This window comes from Thamnophis elegans, chromosome 4 (genome assembly GCF_009769535.1).
Source record: "Thamnophis elegans isolate rThaEle1 chromosome 4, rThaEle1.pri, whole genome shotgun sequence".
Lineage (NCBI taxonomy): Eukaryota > Metazoa > Chordata > Lepidosauria > Squamata > Colubridae > Thamnophis > Thamnophis elegans.
Genome location: NC_045544.1, coordinates 38,231,989 through 38,251,978, shown reverse-complemented (window position 1 = coordinate 38,251,978; position 19,990 = coordinate 38,231,989). Strand labels below are relative to the sequence as shown.

The following is a 19,990-nucleotide window of genomic DNA, read 5'->3' as shown; positions in this document are numbered from 1 at the left end:
TAGATGGCCATTTTAAAGACAGAACTTTCTGGGAATAAAAAAACCAACACTGTCTTTACCTGATAGGAGCATGAAGTCCCCATCTCCCCCTCCGAATTAAGTGTGAGTAGGCAGGAAGGAAAGATTAATCTTACCTTCACTAAATAGAAGCTGTTGTAAACAAAGAAGTCAGCAGGGCATGGAAATGATTTGCGCATATTGCTTATGAAAAGCATAGAGGTTTTTGGTGTTAATAGAGAGGTAGATTGCGTGTTGAATTTAGCTTTCTTATTTTATTCTTTCTTGGTCCAATTCCATTCTTCTCACTACATCTTTACCCTTGTTTGATTCCTTCCTTTCTCTTTCTTTCTCCCTCCCCCCGCCCCCAATGCAGCTACTCCTTCTCCTCTCCTTCTCATTTCAGTCCCGTTTTCTTTTCTTTTTCATCATTCTTTTTCAGGGAAAAAGGAATGGTGTGCATGTGTGCTTGAGAGAAAATGGTTTCTCTATCTGTACTGAAAGAGAAGGGCTTGAGCAGGCAGATAAAGAATTAATGTTATAAACGGAATCCATTATTTTATTAGCAATTAGTTCTAATTAGTAATGAATTAAATAATATACATTTATTTTGTTTTTTTTCTTGGTTTGCTCTTTTTTGCAGTGTGGCTTCTTGGCATATACTCAGGATATACGAATATAAATATGAGAATAGATATAAGAGTATACCTACGTAAAAGCCCATCATGCACATCTCTAGGGTTGGCTTCAGATGGGGATGACAAGGTAAAGATGTGTTTTGTCTATATTGTATTTTTTATTTATTCTTCCTTTGAGGAGAAGAAATTACCTTAAATTGATATAGAAAGCGTGCCATACACACACCCATGATTCATTGCACATTAAGTTCTAATTGTCTGGAAACTCAGACTGTATAAGCAATAAAAGATGATTTAAAATAACAGGTTGAAATAGTGGGAGAGAAATTGCCTCTACCTACACAACTAAACAAACTAATGCCTGTGACAAGGAGATTTCAAAAGGAGAATAAATAAAATTGGAAAATGGATAAAAATTATTTAGAAGGACTGGCATATTATAATTATAAGAAGGGTTACGATAAGGATTGGAGTAAGAAAGAATTGATGGCATACAAAAAGAAATCTTTCTCTATCTAATCATAATTTTTTAATATTTTTTCCTACACGGATGATGTTACATAGTTTGGTAAAGAAATGTCTGCAAGAAAACCACCATGCCCAGAGAGCATTAAGGACCTACCTACTCTTTTCTGCACATTTCTGCTTGATGAATCAATCTAGCAAAGAGCAGAGGGAACAGTAAATCTCTCTCAAGAGTCAAGCCTCTGATCTGGAAGCCTAGAGAAAATGTTCTCTGTCACTTCCACTCTCTTCATCTGCCTCTCTCCCAATCTGGCCTTGTATATATGGCAAATCAAACCTAAAGCAATGAAGCTAAGCTATGACTTTCCCAGCTCTTAATACACACTGCACCATTCCCAATGCTTCTGGGAGGTTTTGGATTCAGTTTTAGTTGTCTGTAGTGGGGAAATCCTGTTTCACACCGAAAAACCTTGTAATCCCTTGAAGTAGCTGGATTTGACCTGAGATTTCTGGTGTGTTGCTTTTCTTCTTCTTGAAGAGAGAAACAAAGAAGCTGGTCCCCAGCTGTTCTACCCCAACCCCCCTTTCTGTCTGATGTGTTTGCTCTCAATGGCAGTTTGAAGAAGAATCGCAGAGTGTTCCATTGTATCTTTGTCTTCATTAGTAGAACAGTGTCAGCAAGAGCCTTTTGACATCCCTATTTACCTCTACAAAGTCTTTCGTGCTACCCACAGAGCCAAATTATAATACCAGCCACTTTAACTTGTACTCAAAATAAATGTAACAAGGGGAACTTCCATCGATCACCTGAATATTTGTTCTCTTAACATGTTCTCAACAGTCTGGTGTTATGAAAAGTGTTAAACATCTGCTCTGGAGAACTTATTTTCCTAGTTCGTTTATCGACTCAGCTTAGTCCAATAACAAAAGCAAAGTTTATTTGAGCTATTGACTAATAAAAATTAGTAACCAGAAATCACTATTTTATGTTGTGATTAAAAATGACTAACTCTTCAGCAGGAGTACTGAAAAGGGGTTTTGTGGTCACATGCCGAATAGCTTAGTATGATGGCAGGTGTAGCCCCTTATCTGTCTATCTCCTGTGTCCATCCACCACTCCACATCTTGCATCTGTCTTTCATATTCATTCTACTCATCCCTCACTTTCCCCCCCTATCTCTGCCTTCTTGATATAGGGAGGCCATCCAAGAACTTGGGAGGTTCAAGTTGTGTGATCATCCATATTTTCAGTCTCGAACAGTAAAACCTATGAAACAGCTTTTTGATCCCTGGAAAAACTAACCAAGAGAAGGGAGGGCTTAAGACTTCTTCCTGTCTCAGGGAAAACTCCTCTCTTCAAGTTTCATGCCCCAGGTCTGAAACAGGAATGAATAAAATAAGGAACCAGATGTATGTGATGACCAGGCAGAGTCTGAGGAAAGGGTTAAGTGCATCACCCACCTCAAATCCCTTTGCACCCACAAGAGAAGTCCAGCCCACCTTGAATTCTATTGACTCTTACCTACTACCAATTTGCTTTAAGCATTAGTAGTTCAGATTCTTATAGATGGTATATGGTAGAGGCAGCGAGCAGACTGCTCCAGTTTGGCAAGATTCTGTCTGAAGGTATGCAATAATAAAGAGCTTGAAAGAATCAACACATGTCTTTCTTGGTTTTTTGAGTCTAACGGTTACTTACAGGATCTATATAGTCACCTATCTTGAATGCTGATTCTAGGCAGTTCACAATATTTCATAAAAACATTGCAATATCCTCGTCGAGATTTTTTGGTACCAATCTTTGAACAGTCTGAATTATTCTGCAGGCACTGCAATTTCTCTGGAGACAGCTATCTTTCCCTCCTTCTGATAATCCTGAGGCAGTTACAATTTCTATTTCCTTTTTCTTTTCCTATAAAAGCAATTAATTTCCGGGAATGGTAGTATTTTGTATGCAGCCAGCCATTTTGAGCTTTGCAATGCAAAGTCTTGTGAGGCAAATCAAATTCAAATTAACTGATGAAAGAGTATTTCAGTTTATCAAGGTAACATTATGCTTTATGCAGCAATATTTATCTAGCATGCCTTGGTATAGAGATAGACAAGATTCTGGTGTACACATTGAACATTGTGTCAAAGAAACAACATAAAATGTTTCCTCTGCTTTCTGCCTTTCATCAGCATTTTGGTCAGATCTGGCAAGTGGTTTTTAAGATATAAGGCCATAGCTTCACAATACGCTAGTGAATGAGAAGACATCATAAATGAAAAATCAGTTGGATTCACCTGATCAGCAGGTATCAGTACAAAAAATAATTTTGAAAGGATTCATTGATATTTAATAGTGGAAATTATTTCTTTTTTTAAATTATAGGAAATGAAAGGACACATAATTATCTTTGGGGGTATTTTTGAGGCAGGACTTTAAACATAACTAATGGATAATGAAATAGAAGGGTTCAGTATCTTAATTATTCTTAATGTTTTGTCAATGATAGTGCATCAATGTCTTAGAGATAGTTTATTTCAGTTCAATATTTGATGGGAAATGTTTGATATTATTACGTCTAGAATCCTTGTGCATTTATAAATATTTGTGTTTTTGTTTTATTTATGTATTCTGTTTTTCCTTTAAGGCTTTAAAGGCAGTGTGTGAGAGGTCACTCTTCATGTTTACTCTTTCAATAGCAACCTTGTTAGGTTGAGAGTGTGACAGCTAGTGGACTACTTGACCTTAGATCTGTCTGGCCTCAGTCATATCACCACCTCATAATAGCTAATAGCTAATGTGTCCATGAAATAGAAAACCTATTTTGCTGAAAATTCAAACCAAAATTTTGCACATCCAAAGTTCCAATCACCCATTCAAGACTGTCCTTCGCCTGGATGAAACAAAACCATATTCAGTCAGAACAAAAGAAAATCCAGAGCAGTTTTGGATGTTCCATGAGATTAGAAACAAGCTGCAAAAGTCTGTTTGTTTATTACATGGTGACAATGGTGGCATTAAATTCTGAATCTTTCCATCCATCCATCTAGTGACCAAACAGAATTTCGTAACCCAGATCTGTTGCTTTAACCCTAATCATTGAATTAAAGCAACAATTTGCCCGAGTATATAACTATTCAAGCTGAATCACTCTGTTTTTGATTCCTCACACAAGATATAAACTCTTTCCATTGATTATCTCCCCTGGAGTAAGAGGTCAACCTGACAGGAAATGTTGAAACAACTCTAGTCAGCCCATTAAAGGGTTAGTTTTCTTTTTAAAAACAGTTTTGTAATAAGTCTCTTCTTCTAATTCAATGTTGCCTTTACCTACACCTAAATTTGCAGTCAGAAAGCCCTTTCCCTCCTAATATTTAAATATTCCAGGAATGTGGAGTGGGGTGGGTGGGCAGAAAAGATGTTCCACCCTAGAAAGTAGAAAAAATATCCCTCCCAATCAGAAGTTTTCATTTACCTCCATGGCACATAGAACAAAAGAATAATCATGAATCATGTACACACCCTTGTTCAGCAAAACAATTCTTTTTATACTTAAAGAGAAATTGCATCAAACACATTTGTGCACTTCTATGACTGCAAAGGGCAAAACTGATCTCCTTGCAAAAGAAGACACCATCAACAGAATCCACTAACTTTCTGCTGGGTACTGTGTCCACAAAACATGTTTGTGAAAGGGCTTTTTATATCAGGGCTCTGTAGAAGTGACAAGCAACATTTTGGCGAATTCTCTTCAGGTGGTCAGTATTAGAATACATAAATGCTCATCCAGATGTTTTTTTAATTTGCTTCATAGAAGTTTGAAAATATTTCATTACTTCAAGTATGAAGGGAACATTTTCTTCCTTACAATCAGTTTGCAGTAAAAGAACAATATTTGGACAGTGCATGACGGATGCAGTTTCACCATGGGGATTTTTCTTCTGCCAGTGGTATTCTGTCAAAGAACTATAACTCCCATCATCCCACTGGTGTGTGGGAATAATACAAACATAATGCAACACTTCTAGAGAATGCCAAGTTGAGGAAATCTGGTTTTTCATACTATATGATGCCAAAGTAAAATGTGTCATCTGCCATCATTATATTTTAGTTTTTAAATAACATGTTAAACCTTCACCATATAGAACCATATTTTCCAGAGCCATTTTAAAAACTGAAACATATTTCATCAAAGGGCAACCACACTCTACTTATGAACAACTAAACCTCCTCCCCCTTTACCATTGCCAAGAGATCAGACTTTCAACAACAAGGAAACATATTTATGGCCTCAGCTATCCATGGACTGAAGACCTGTCATCCCTTCAGGGTAGATCAGACTAGGAATCCAATATCATGTAGTACAACTTTTATTGTAAAGCCATAGTAACAAATCTTGCAATAATGCTTCCTTTCTCCTTTCCTTTATCTTCATGAGAACTAGGGAAGGACTTTTCTGAGACATTTTCTCAGGTTACATTCATTATCCTGAACAGAGGTGGTTTTTTTACCTGGAGGTTGTCTTGAGAGTGGGTTTTACTTAAGGTCATTCCAGCTCTTCTCTACATCAATCAGTGTCGCAAGTTTCCCTCAGACATTCATCATACATGGAAAGTTGCTATGAAAAATAGTTAACAAACATCTGAAGGGTGCTTGGTGCTCTCGGAACTTGATTGCATTCTTGCAGGCATTTCATTAACTAGGTAACATCAGTGCTAGTAAGAAATGGGATTTGTGCTCAATTTATATTCTAGTGGCTTGCCTTGTCAGTGTTGGTAGAAGTGGTCCTGTTCTTTTTTTATTTGCTGGGTTAATCCTTACTAGCACTGATGATGTTACCTAGTTTGTGTAATGAAAATCTGCAAGAAAACAACCAAGCTCCTATAGCACCAAGGACCCCTCATTTCAATCCTAAAATACAAATATTCTCCATTATTGGTAACAACTGTCTGTTAATTGCTTAAGAAATATACAGGTGCCCTTATATTTTTTAAAATAACTAAATATTTATAGTTATTTTTTATTGAAACTATTATAGAAAAATGTGTTCATATGTAAATATATACTGTATGTATATATAATTACATATATACATGTGTCTGTGTGTACATACATGAAACCCATAGTTATACATGAACACATACAGTTTATCTTGTAGTTATACTATTCTGACTATTTTTTTTATTTTGTATTTTTTCTCATTTTTTTTCTTCTATACAAAAAGCAAAAAAAAAAAAAAGAGGAAAGGCTGATCATTGCTCCTTGTATTTCTACACCTATACATGAATGTATTGCCTGAATAGGACTACTAGCAATGTATAAATATCTTCACTGTTCCATAATGTATAGCACTTGATGGTAGCTCTTACTGTACAAAGAACCTTGCTTCAGAATAATAATGTAAGATATATAACCCGGTAGTATATCTGCTTTATTGGCTTGTTTTGTTATAGTCCAACTCTTAATAACAATTTAAAGCTCCTAAATTTGAGAAATCAAATAAAACCTTTAAACCTTGAGCATTGTAAGTTTGAAGAACCACTTGGATAGCAAATTGATTCTTCACAGTTCACTCTCAAATTCTACAATATACACACCGGTAGTCATCTAAAATCCCAATTGTTAAACTGCAAAAAAAACATTGTTAGATTGATATGAAACAGGAAGAACTGAGGAGAGATGCTTGGAGTGAGAAGAGTAAAATATGAATAACGATTAAAACCATTTTACCTGAAGGCCTTCTATGGCTAATCGAAGCATACTTGGTGTCAGCTTAGAAGCCTGTTTGAAAGTGAAATTACTCCAGTCTATAATCAAAACAAATCCATTTACTTGAAGTTCTGGGTCCTCGATCATAGCTTCTAATGAAAGAAGGATGGCACGTAAAATATCCACCAGTGTGTATCTGTCAACAGATAAAAGCAAAGATGGCCTTAAGCTAACCAATAATGTTCAGATGATAGAATATAAGCCATTATTTTGCTATTACTAGGCAACATTTCAAGATTTCTAGTGATAAAGAGTTCATGAAATATGATTACTGTAGCTATTGTAATTACACACATATGATGTTTCTTTAGGTTTAATAGAGTTAAGATTGGGAAAGTTAAACAGCAGCTATTCAGATGAGACCATATCATAATAGTAATTGTTCCAGATGGTCCAGCTCTAATATCATTTGAACAACTCAATACTTCTTTCTTTCAAACTGCATTACATTCTGTTCAATAAACAGAATCAATATTCATCCAGAATATCTTTATTTTACCTTCAGCATCACTGAACATGCTAACACAAAAACCTGTGGAATCTCCAAAATGTGACAAACCACATTTTCAATGGATGTATGAATCAGCCTTTGAATAATCAGTTCAGTCATTGCTGGGAGGAAGATGGAGAGAGAGAAAAAGTGTTCTTAAAAAATAAACAAGATTTCTCTATGCATTTAAAAAAGTAATCCACATCAGAATTTGTCAAAAAATAGTTGATCCACTGTAAAATCAGAAATGTTGGTACCAATTGTATTGGTTAACAATGGTTTTTCCTCCCCAATAGTTTTACTTTCCCCAAAAAATTGGTGATTATGGTAGACACCTTGAAACTGAACACAAATATAATGTCAGAATAACTGTATCATGTAGGACTCTAGAAATATGAAATTAATTTTGGATGACAATGCTGTATTTAATCCCATACCATTTCGACATGAGCTCAACAGAGCTAAAAGGGTTTTGCTGCTAATTTGGTTTATACTCAGTGTTTGAAGTTACTTAGTAAAAGAATTTTAAAATGGAAATCAGCATACAATCTGATTTACAAGACACTTTATAGTGTCATTGATCCCACAGTAAAAATATGTCCTGCTTACAGAATAAGAGAGATGGAAGGGGCCTTGGAAGTCTTCTAGTCCAACTCCCTGTCCAAGCATACCATGAGTGTCAAACTTGATTGCTTCATGTGATGAATCACAACGTATCGCAACATTTTTTACCTTTGTGGAGCCGGGGTGGGTGTGACCCGTGCATGACACATCCGGCCCACGGGCCGCCAGTTTGACACCCCTGCTATACCATTCCAGATAAGTGGCTGTCCAGTCTCTTTTTTAAAGCCTCCAGTGATGAAGCATGCACAACGTCTGAGGACAAGCTGTTCCACTGGTTAATTGTTCTCACTGTTAGGAAGTTTCTAGGTTGCTTCTCTGGATTAGTTTTCATCCATTGCTTCTTGCCCTGCCTTTAGATGCTTTGGAGAATAGCTTGACTCCCTCTTCTTTGTGGCAGACCCTCAAATATTGGAAAACTGCTATCATGTCTCCACTAGTTCTTCTTTTCATTAGACTAGCCATATGATATACATATGTGGTATTCTCTAGACTAGCCATACATACATATACATGTACATGTACACAACATAATTTTGAAGCAGACCTTAAGGACTTGAAATGCATGTCTGTTATGGAGTTTTCATAACAAAGCTTTCCATATATTTAAGTTTAACAAAATTCTAGCGCTTCAATTTTAAGAAACACCTCATTTTGCTTTCAATGTTTCTAAGTCTGAATTTGAAAACCCTGTGGTCTGGTTTTCAAAGCGGCTAAAACCAATATACTAAATGAAATGCTTTTAAATAAAGTAAATTAAAGAGCTCTTCATGTTGATTTTGTATGATTACATTTTGGGGCAATATTATGGAAGTGGTTTGTCACTACATTCTTCCAAGGTATTTTTTTAACCTCCCAGTTAAATTTATATCCCCAGAATTTCTTGTCCACTCACATCTAAGTGTTAATACAATCCAGGGGTGGGTTCCTGCCATTTCTAACCTCTTCTATAGAAGAGATTCCACAAATCTACAGTGCCGTTTAGAACCGGTTTAAGCTCCCTCCCACTGCCCATCCGCACATCATCAAGATGAAGAGCGAGAAGAGGAATTCTGGGAGTTGAAGTCCACAAGTCTTAAAGCTGTCAAGTTTGAACACCCCTGGGGTTTTTTTTTCTAAAGGGATAGGGGTGCAAGGGTCTTGTAACTTGACAGCTTTAAGACTTGCACACTTCAATGCCAGAGTTTCTGAGCCAACATTTTGGTTGCTAAGCACCAAGCCACTCCCACCCAGTCACATGGCCAGCAAGCCACTCCCACCCAGTCACATGGCCAGCAAGCCACTCCCACCCAGTCACATGGCCAGCAAGCCACTCCCACAAAGCAGGCCACACCTACAGAAGAGGTTCTAAAAATTTTTGAAACCCACCACTGATTCAATCTGACCCACTAACTTTTGTGAGATCAGTTACAGTAAGCTAGATGTACAGAAGCAGCATACACATGAAACAACCCCCCCTCCTATTTAGCATATTGCACACAAACAGGAATTAGGGAAATGTCCTTGAAAAAATTTTTTCTCCAGAGTTCAGAGCTTTTATTCAGGTCCTTCAACGTAGCTTAATAAAAATGGAGCATTGTTGACAGTTTTACACATCTACAAAAATGTCAATCAATGTATTTATTTTAATGAACAATCAGATTTATAATTTAGTAATATCATGTATCATGTCTAATAAAATAGAATATTGACAAGGAAACTATTAGAAAACTAGCCAGTTTCGCATCCTTAAAACATATTATTTTTACAGTAGAGGTTCTTTCCTTGACTAAGAAATAGGTTTGGGTTATTTTCATCTGCATTACTCAATTACCTTTCAATGTGTTGAAAACAAGCATCAGAGGTGGCTTCCTACTGGTTTGGACCAGTTCGGCTGAGTAGGTAGTAACTCGGCTGGACCCACGCCCGAATCAGTTCTATCGGCGGTTCCAGTATTTTGTTTCTTGCTTCTGCGTATGCGCAGAAACTTATTTTTTTACTTCTGCTTATGCATGCATCAAGCGCATGCATACCTGAAACATGCGTGCACCTGAAGTGCATCCCTGAGCGAATTGGCAGTAAAAGAAGCCAGAACCCACCCCTGATAAGCATTCAGTATTTTTCCATATTAGATCATATAAAAATGTTACCAAAGAAGTTCTCATTAGGTGAGCTCTATAGTGCGCTAAATAAAACACAATGTTCATAGTGTAGAACAGCTATATTCTGTTTTTGCCTCCTTCAAATCTGGTCATAGAAGTGGTAACAGATATCCAGTGGTGAAAAAATAAAATGGGAACCATGACTTTGCAGTAATATGTAGATTAGTATTAACAATCAACAGAATTAATCTCTAAATTAAATCCGGCTGGTTTCAGTGAAATTTAGCTTTCATATAGCGTCTCCTGGGTCACACTGTAAACCGATGGTGTATCACTAATGCCTAAAGAATAATCTAGGATTTCTGGTTTATTTAACAGTGTCTAATGTCCCTATTTATACATGCTGTTAGAAAACCTGTTTATGCCATTTCTAAAAGCCTTTATGCCTTAAGAAAACAGATACAATTACCAAACTGGAAATGTAGTAATAAGCAAAATGTTCCTCTTTTAGCTCCAAAACTCAAAGTGGATTTAAATGAAATTTCATACAATCAAGGGACAATCTTACAGACATTTCTTACAAGTAAGTCTTATTAAAATTCTCACAGCAGAATTTACTCCAGAAAAGGCATGTAGAGAACTGTGCAACTGTGCTATGAATTATTTATATTGATGAAGTATGAGGTTATGTCAATACAAATGGGAAAAATGAGAACATTTAACAGATAGCCTTTGTTAGATTTCATAGTTCAATTGCAAAAAACAATTCCAAACTGGGATTAAACATAGGATCTAGATGGTTTAGATTGTCATTATTTTACTTCTTTAAATCAATCCCTTTTAGTAGTGTTGGTATTATTTACTCTTGGGAATAAATAACAAGTACTTATTTCTATCAAATCTTAGCCCAACCTACCTCACAGGGTTGGGAAAAAATAGGAGGCCTCAGCATTCTTCCTTTCAACAGCAACAGGAAAGAACAGCTTTATGGATTTGCACCATGAATCTGAATTGTGTGCTCATCTACAATTTTACGCACACAGAAGCCCCTCTTCATACTGCTCACTCAACGCCTGGCATATGAAAATGGGCTAAAGACAGTTGTTATTATTAAATTTGTTGTTGTTGTTGTTCTTTGAATTTATTATTCATCTTATCAATGAATGAAATGTTTGCATGGAGGGAATAAAATAGCAAGGCTTTTGAGTTAGATACTAAACCACTAAACCTGTGATGGCGAACCAATGGTAAGCATGCCGGAAGTGGCATGTAGAGTCATCTCTCTAGCTGTCGCCTGTTGCTCTTCTAGGTTCTGGCATGCACATGTGCGCCAGAAACCAGAAGACCAGGTGACTGGCACCCATGTGCACACCGAAAATTGGAAGCTCAGCTTCCTGGTGCATGAATGCATGCCAGGGAATTGCTCTTTCGGTTTCCAGTGCTCTCCCGCCCGCCCGCCCGCCTGTGCACACTCCCATTTCAGCACTCAGTGCCCAAAAGGTTTGCCAACACTGCACTAAACCATACAATTTATTCCTGTGCCAACTTTTCCATAGAACTTTTAACTGAAGTTGAAGAAGTTAGAAAATGAGTGGAAGACATTCTCTTGAGTAGCAGCACCCATTTTTCTCTTCAGAAATAGAATCAGAACTAAAGCTACCCTGCAGCAGAACCATTCATCTCAAACAACTAATTTTACTTTTTCTGTGTTCTATCTACTGTAGAGAGATGTATATGTATGTATACGTATACGTAGGTATGGTGATTAAAGTGGTACAATAGGAACAAGGGAGACTAATTTCTAGTCCTCCCTTAAATATTGAAGTCAGCTGAGTGATTTTGGGCCAATTATTCCTCCTTGGCCCTTAAATCAGTGTCACTCTCTGCAACAAACCAACTGATAAACAAAATTTACTATGCATGGATAGTTTTGCTTTAAGAACTAAGCAAATATAGGGTAAGCAAGCATAGACTTCCAACCATATGGGGCAAATGCTTAAGAGAAGCATATAGATCAGGGGTGTCAAACTCAAGCCCTGCAGGCTGGATCTGGCCTGCAGGGCTATCCTGGAAACAGTGAAACAACCTGCGGTGCCTCTGCCAGCGAAGGTGGAGCCCAGGCGGGCTGAAAACTCCATTTTTGCTGGCAGAGGGCTGCAGGAGGATCCCTCCAGCCCTGCCCAGGCCACCACAGGTGCCCCTGCCCCCGCCCCCCATGGTCAAATACAATCCTGATGTAGCCCACAATGAAATCGAGTTTGACACCTCTGATCTAAATGCATCATGTTGTAGGATATTCTGCTCAGGGTTTTGCAATAGGGCTGTGTGAAGAAGGTGTGTTCTATCGTAGGCACTTTGCACTGCAGAGACAACACTCATCTGACCCCATGAGAAAACTCGAGACAGGGCTGAACTGTCCTGAACTGCCTGCCTAGCTCATGACCATTCCGGCAGTCGAAGCAGTGGGATTGCTCAGGCCTGCTAGTTACAGGGAAGAATGTAATGATAACCTTACAGAATGTCTCGATTAGAGCAAAGCATATCTTCAAAACTTTGCACAGCACTGCTGTGTGACTATTATACACAAACCTTGGTAAGTGAAGATTTCTACTTAGATTTCTTTAGAAGAAAATATATGTAGCTCACTGTTGAGCTATGGGGTTCTTGATGATCTTGATTGTTTGCTTGAAGATATTTTATTACACAACCACATAGAATCATCAGTGATGATGATGTTACCTCATTGGCAGTGGTGGGTTTCTACCGGTTTTACTACCTGTTCGCTTATGCGCACGCTTTCTCTCACACATGTGCGTGACACTTCTGCACATGCGCAGAAGCATCTAGGCGGGTGGGCAGAGCTTCCTGCCACTGCCACTACCGATTCGGCTGAACCGGTCCGAACCGGGAGCAACCCACCTCTGCTCATTGGGTTATGAAAACATCTGCAAGCAAACAACTGAAGCTCAGAAAGCACCAAGGACTCCACCTTAGAATTCTCTAAGATTTTTGTTTAGCCTAGAAGATTCTCTGCTGTGCTTTTAAAGCATAAATATGTATTGATGAGAGAAACGGAATCTGTTGAATTCTATTTCTCATGTCATTTTTATAGATTTCGATGTCAAAGATACATTCTTTTTCCTACCACTCAACTTGAATTTTAAATGTTTAGCACAAGGACATGGTCTACAATTTATGTATGGATGTGTGAGAGACAGAAGTGTTCTACAAAATCTATTTCCAACTTAATTGGAATAGGAATTTGCTAATTTGACTTATTCAAATGAGAAGCTGATAGTGGCAGCAATAGATTGTCTATATCATAGTTCTTATTCCTTTTACAATCAACTGTCACTTCACTATAATTATGACCCAACAGACAATTATGCATGCATAATAAATTTACTGACAAGCACATTTCTTTTATCTTGGACATGAAAAGACTCAGAAAAGTTAACTGATGGAACAGAAACATCTAAGCTATTCCAGCTTACATGGGGGGAAAAAGAAGAGACGTATGTCAGGTAAGATAGGAGGGCAAAGCCCTAACATATGTAGACCTGATTTTTTCTTTGAAAATTGCTAAGGCATATCCATCCACAGCAAAAGAGACATTCCAGAAGAATACGCCAATATGATACATTCTCTAATTTCACCCATCTAATATTCCAAGACAGATATAGGATAAGCATGAGAAAGAAATCTAAATGCTGTAGAAATCAAACTAATCTTGTCAGGACTACAGAAGTATAATGACATTTCTTGGAGTTGATAGTTCAGTTCCCTGCTATAATTTTTTTTTATTTGATTTGGTTTTCTTTTTCTTTCTGTTTTTAATCCATCAGCTTTCTCTTGCTCATGACTAAATCACGTTTTAGCAGACTGTTTTATTGAGAATGCATCAATTATTTTAAGATAGTTACAGCTTCAATGTGTACATCATTGGAAGATATGAAAGACAAGGCCAGGGACAGATCATAATGGATGACCTATGTGGTCACTAAGAGTTAACACCAACTTGATGGCACACAATCAGTTTTAAGGTACTTCATTGGCAGACTCTGTGCCTCTGAGACACAGTTCTTGCTTTTTCAAGAAACTAGATCAAAAGTACAAAAGTGAGTGCAAGACTTGTGCAAACTACTATGGTTTCTTGCCCTTTATACAACAGCAGCCCAATCATATTCCCCTGAGCAAAATGATGATTATTAAGAAAAGGCTCAATTCAACAGGTATTTTTATACCATGTGTTTTACCCTGCTATAAAGATCCCATGTAGGAATTGCAGCATCTGAAATTGGGCATTACTCTGGGTAATTAATTCTGATTCCAACATCAGAGGAGGTGGAACCCTATTTTCAAACTCATATACTATTCAGGTCACCCAGAAGCCATAATATGCCAATATAAAGTGAGTCATGGTCAAAAGAAAAGAACTGTTCTATAAAGAAACCTCTGGATTGTGTGCAGATACAATAACATTTTTAATTTGAGCAGAGTAAACACTATAAAATCAGTCTAGAACAGGGGTGTCAAACTCACATTGTCACGGCGTCATCACATGACGTATTGGGACTCCCTCCCCACTTTGCGAAACCAGGCAGGGGCGTCACCAGCATGTGACACATCCGGCCTGTGGTTTTGGAGTTTGACAACCCTAGCCTACAATGTCCTGGTTTTAAATCACTACTCCAATCATAGCCACACCCACTGGAGCTTGATGTTTTCACTAGAATGATGAAACTTTCTTTACTAATATGAGGTCAAGAGGTGTCAGAATGATGAAAGCAACATTGTGGCATTGTGCCATAAGCTCCACCCCTACTGTCTGTGCATGTGACATCACAATATAGTCAAAAAGGGACGGGTTATATCATGCATTGCAACTTTCCTTGCTTCTCTATCCAATAATGAAACCCCTAAATGAGACATTCATTTTCTTTCAATCTTCCAAGGCAGACTCTGTGTCTAATGTAAGTACTCCAGGCAATCCTTTCAGGTAATGGCTTTTATGATAGGAAAGACAGGATATTGTTTGTTAGTTACTGCATTTAATTTATTATACAGTATTGTATAATACTGTAATACTGTATTATACAGTATTGACCTCTCAGAAGAAAGAAACAAGCATTATGGACCACAAATGCCCAATTAATTCAATCATTCTGGCGTATTGTGATCCTTGATGGAGAGCAAGTGAGGGAGAGGGAAAACATGACATTTACCATTTCATTTCAAGTAGCAAGCTACCTTGAACCAATCTCAAGTGCTTACCTACTTCAAGAGACTATTGTAAAAGATAAAAAAGGAGGAGAACCATGTATACTGCCTTGAGCTCCTTCAAGGAAGTAAAATGTATCAATGAGAAGTGAGGATAGGATGGCATAAAAGTTTTTTTCATGAATCAGAACTCTCTAACTCAAAGTTGGACGGACCTTAGGCTTTGTGACATTCACAAAATGCATCATGTTGCTAGAACAAATTGGATGGACATTAAAATTAACAGATATGTTGTTAAAGCAGGTTTGAGCATATTGTTTTTCTGTTTCATAGGTAAGTCCTTGTATATTAATATTACTGTTTCTGGTAAAGAAGCTGATACTGAATCTGCCAAGAAAGAAAAGATGTAAAATCTGCATTTAAATTTTATAGGTGTTGCTAAACATTGGGAAACCTAGTTCATTTGGAAAAGTAGAAAACAGCAACATAGGTAACAACATTGTCAAGACATTATTTCTCTCACATTATTTTTGCCTCAATGACCGAGGCTTAAATTGAGATGCCTGGAAGTTGTGGAGGTCTGGATAGGTAACCAGAGACTTTTGCAGAACCCTGGTCAGATGGAGTGGCTGTGGGTGAGGAACCCCTCTGTACCTAGGAGTTTATCATTTTTGGTCTTAGATGGGACTGCACTACCCAGGCAGATCTGGTGGACAGTCTAGGTGTCCTCCTGGATTCACAGCTCTTGCTTGAAGAGCAGGTGGCAGTTGTGGCTAGGAGGGTCTTTGCTCAACTGCATTTTGTGCATCCATTATGACCTTTCCTCGATAAGCAGGTACTTTGCTCTGTCACTCACACCCTGGTAACTGGTAATTCCCATCTGGAATACTGTAATGTAGTCTACATGGGTCTTCCCTTGAAAATTACCTGGATACTTTAGTTGGTACAGATTACGATCACATGAGCAATATTGGGAGTTCCAAGGATGTTGCATTTAACACCTCAGCTGTCCAAGCTGCATTGGGTGCCAGTTTGCTTCCAGAACCAATTCAAGATGTTGATTATGACTTTTAAAGCCCTACAGGCCAAATCACCTGACAAGTCATCTATTGCCCATTATATTGGATGGTCCCACTCGGTCAGGCAGGACGATAGGCTGCAGATCCCAGCAGTTAAAAATTTTCAACTGGCAGGAAGAAAGCCTTCCCTGCCATTGCCCCTGCCCTTTGGAACATTCTTCCCCCAGAGACACTTTCTTGGCCTTTTGGAAATGCTTGAAGAGTTGGCTCTGCCAACTCGCTTGGGGATAACAGAGGAGCACGCAACCATAGTGATGGTTAGCGCTCTGAAGTCCTTTCCTTGCCTTTTGAATTTTAATTATTTCATTCTTATTTTTAACTGTTTTATTGTAATGTTTACTTATAGGTTTTTACGTTTTTGTGATTATTTATACACCACCCAGGGCCACTATGAAGGAGAAGGGCAGTTCTAAGTATGATACATCAAAAAACTAATAATTCAAGAATGAACTTCTCAGAGATACCCAACTGGCACCAGCATTACAACTTTAAATTAGAATTAAGTTTCAAGGATTGTTATCCACTGTCTTAGATTGCTCGCCAACTTTATCCTTGGTTGTCTTTTAATTTGCCATTCCCATTGTTTTTTATACTTGTACTTTTGTTTCAATATTTTGTTATTGTTGTTTATTAGCCGGGAATCAATTGGATCTAGGGCAAGTTATAAAGTTTTTGAACAAATAAATGGTTGGCAAATCAGGTGACAAATTGTTAATTGCATTATTACCTATTCAGGTCCCAGGAAAAAATAACTGAATAATTGAGAATGAACTTCTCATTAGTCACTGATGAGAAACCAAACTCCCCCCCCCCAAAAAAAAAGTTATAGATGAAAAAGTCTATTAAAATCAGTTTCCATTCATTGTTTTCACCATCATCTTATGATCGAAGGTCCATGGGCCCACCTGATCTGTGCACATTGTTTTTTGCCATCATAGAATATCAAGTTTGGGATGAACTTTTTAAAAATTAATGTAGCTCCTTCCCCTAGATTACAAATATATCAGTTTGACTCCTGCACATTAGAATCAAATACAGGTTCCTATTCCTATCATAAGTTTGGAATGGAATATCATTGACATCAAAGGCAATTTGAACCCATTATGATGATGTCAAACATATAGACTGCAGCACTATGGTGGATTCAGGTGAGCATCTTAGCCTACCCTACCTTCCCCCCTCCCCATGAGTTTAAAACCTTTACCTGCTTTGGTCCCAGTTGGCAGCAAACAGCACCAGGATCTTCCTGCCATAATGATCAAGGTTGGCCAACCCTCCTGGGAAGCCATCCTTGAGTGCTTGCTTGATGCCTGGATCAGTGGCTTTGAAGCTCTTGAACATATCAAGGTTCTGCTGACGATATTCAAAGTATTGGGCCAACAAGCGAAACGCTTCAAAATGCTGGAACTTTCTGGCCCGCAAGAAGCGAAGAATAAAGGCATCATCTGTGCGTAGAAAGCCAATGTCCGGTCGGGTAATCACCATGTCCCGAACTTCTTGGATGTCCTGGTGCAGAGTGTCTGGGTTCTCATTCAGTTCCAATCGGGCCTTCTCCAGGGTCTCTGGGGACAGACCTGCCTGCAAATGAGTCATTGTGCCACTTGGTCCAATAGTGGTGGTTCTACTACAGAAGAAGGGGTGGAACCTCCAAACTGCCACGAAGCCTGAAATCTGTTCTATTGTTTTGATTTATGAAACCCTCTCTTCCATTTCTAGTATCTAACAAGTTAGGTAATTCTTTGCTGCCAATCTCTCCAACACTAATGCCTAATATGATTCAATTAATATATGCGCCTCAATCCCAATCTACCCTTTCCATATCCTAATTAACTATACACACACTATACTGTTGCTCTGCTTTCCTTTTTCAGCACCAAATCCCACCCTTCCAACATCTGTCCTCCACTTGAAGCTGCAGCAAAACTATAACTCACATATAATTGAACCCAATTACTCTCCTTCTGCAGCAATTGCCTGTTGATGGCTAGAAATAATGGCTCTGACAGGGCCCAAGTAGAGAGAATGGAGTTTCCTCCTTCCCATTCAGTAGTGGTTTAAACAACCGGGTGAGCAAAAACAACAACACCCCACTAAAATAAAATGCCTTGATCAGCAAATACAGATCAGCATTATGATGCCAGCAAGAACAAGGCCAAACAGCCGTACAGTGACTTTGCCTGGAGTGCAGAAGGGGTTGAGGTAATTAATTCCTCCACCACAGGCACAGGCTAATATTTTCCACCCACTTCTACCTGCAAATTAGAAATCTTCACCTTGCCGCTGCTGAAATAGCTAAACAACTGCAATTTCAACAAATAAAATCTAATTCCGAGTTTTAAGCAAAGGTGGTTTTTCCCCCTGCCTCCCTCACTCTCTCTGAGCCATTCCTGTATAGCATTTAAAAATCAATGCGTGGTAGGGTTCAAGAGGCATGTGCTGATCAGCTGGATAAGTTGGATTATTGTATCTAATCAATTAGTTGCTTCTTCAGATACCCTCCCTCCCCTCAAGCTTTTTAATCTCCGGAGCAGGGGACGGATTTCCACCCCCTTGTCCACTTACACAGTGACCTCATCTAGTACCAGCAAGCTGCCGTCCGTCCCTCTCCTTCACCTCTAGAAAAAGGGGGACGGGAAAGATCGGGGAGAGGCCGGGGGTGAAATCTGGATCTTTTTCACTCACTGACGGAGCAGGTCTGGTCGCCTCGCAGGGATCCAAGCCATCCGCCGGAAGAAAGGCATTCAGAGACAAAAAGGAACAGCCAAGTAATGCCTACCAGCCAAGCAGCCAACAAACATACACCAGGCAATGCGGCACCTTCCGGCATCCATCAGCCGAGGCAGTAACTCCTTTGGATGGGAGGCAGAAGAGGCAGCGGGAGCAACCGATCGATCAAGGACGGGCCTGTGGGCTCAGGGCTCCCCTCTTCTCTCCCGTCCACTCCCCTTCCCCCCCTTCCGCAATGGTGGTCCAGGCATCAGGGCGTGGAGGCGGCGTGTCCTCCTCGCTGGTCTCTTCGGGGGCGGGCTGGCGGGGGGGGAGATGCAGAGCTACTTGCCAGAGGAAAGGTGAAGCTGGGCGGCCAGCGGCAGCCGAGAACCTCCCCGCTACCCGCCCGTCTTTGTGTTCCTGCAGGAGCGGCCGGTGACTTCTGCTGTGGCTCAGCCTGGTGATGGATGCGCCGCTTCCAGCAGGTCTACGTCAATCAAGGCTCCCTGGGCGGCAGCCGCCGGGGCAAGTTACTTCAGATCAAATCCCCCGCCGGAGCCCCTGGCACTGTTGTTACCCAGCCCTATCTTTCCCTCTCTGGCTCCGGAGGCTGGGTTTGTGGTGCGGGGCGGGGGAAGCCTCGGCGGAACAGCGCGGGAGGGAGAAGAGCAGTTTTCCAATAATAGCCCCCGAGTCCCACCACAGCTTGGCCTTCCACCGCATTGCTTTCTCCGGCGCTACATGCACGATCAGCGAAGCGCTTGTCTATCTACCATCAACCCATCCTTCAGAGTCAGCCCACGTCCCCCCTCCACGCGCCCTCGCCCCCATCGATTCTCACGCCACCCGCACCCCCGCCGCCCATTTGTTTGCGATGCCCCAACTGCGAGAGATCTAGTTGCTTAAGGGTGTTTGGGGGCATTGGGTGAAAC

At 39.5% G+C, this 19,990-nt stretch overlaps 1 protein-coding gene across 1 annotated transcript in view; it reads right to left on the bottom strand.

Moving 5' to 3' along the window:
• Positions 1-17,942, bottom strand: part of CLVS2 (clavesin 2) — a 43,452-nt gene extending 25,510 nt beyond the window's left edge. The window contains exons 1-2 of the mRNA XM_032214870.1: positions 17,554-17,942; positions 6,820-6,994 (exon numbers count right to left, since the gene is read on the bottom strand). Coding sequence (XP_032070761.1) covers positions 6,820-6,994; positions 17,554-17,942 — 564 coding nt within the window. The remainder of the gene's footprint in view (positions 1-6,819; positions 6,995-17,553) is intronic.
• Positions 17,943-19,990: the final 2,048 nt, after the last annotated feature.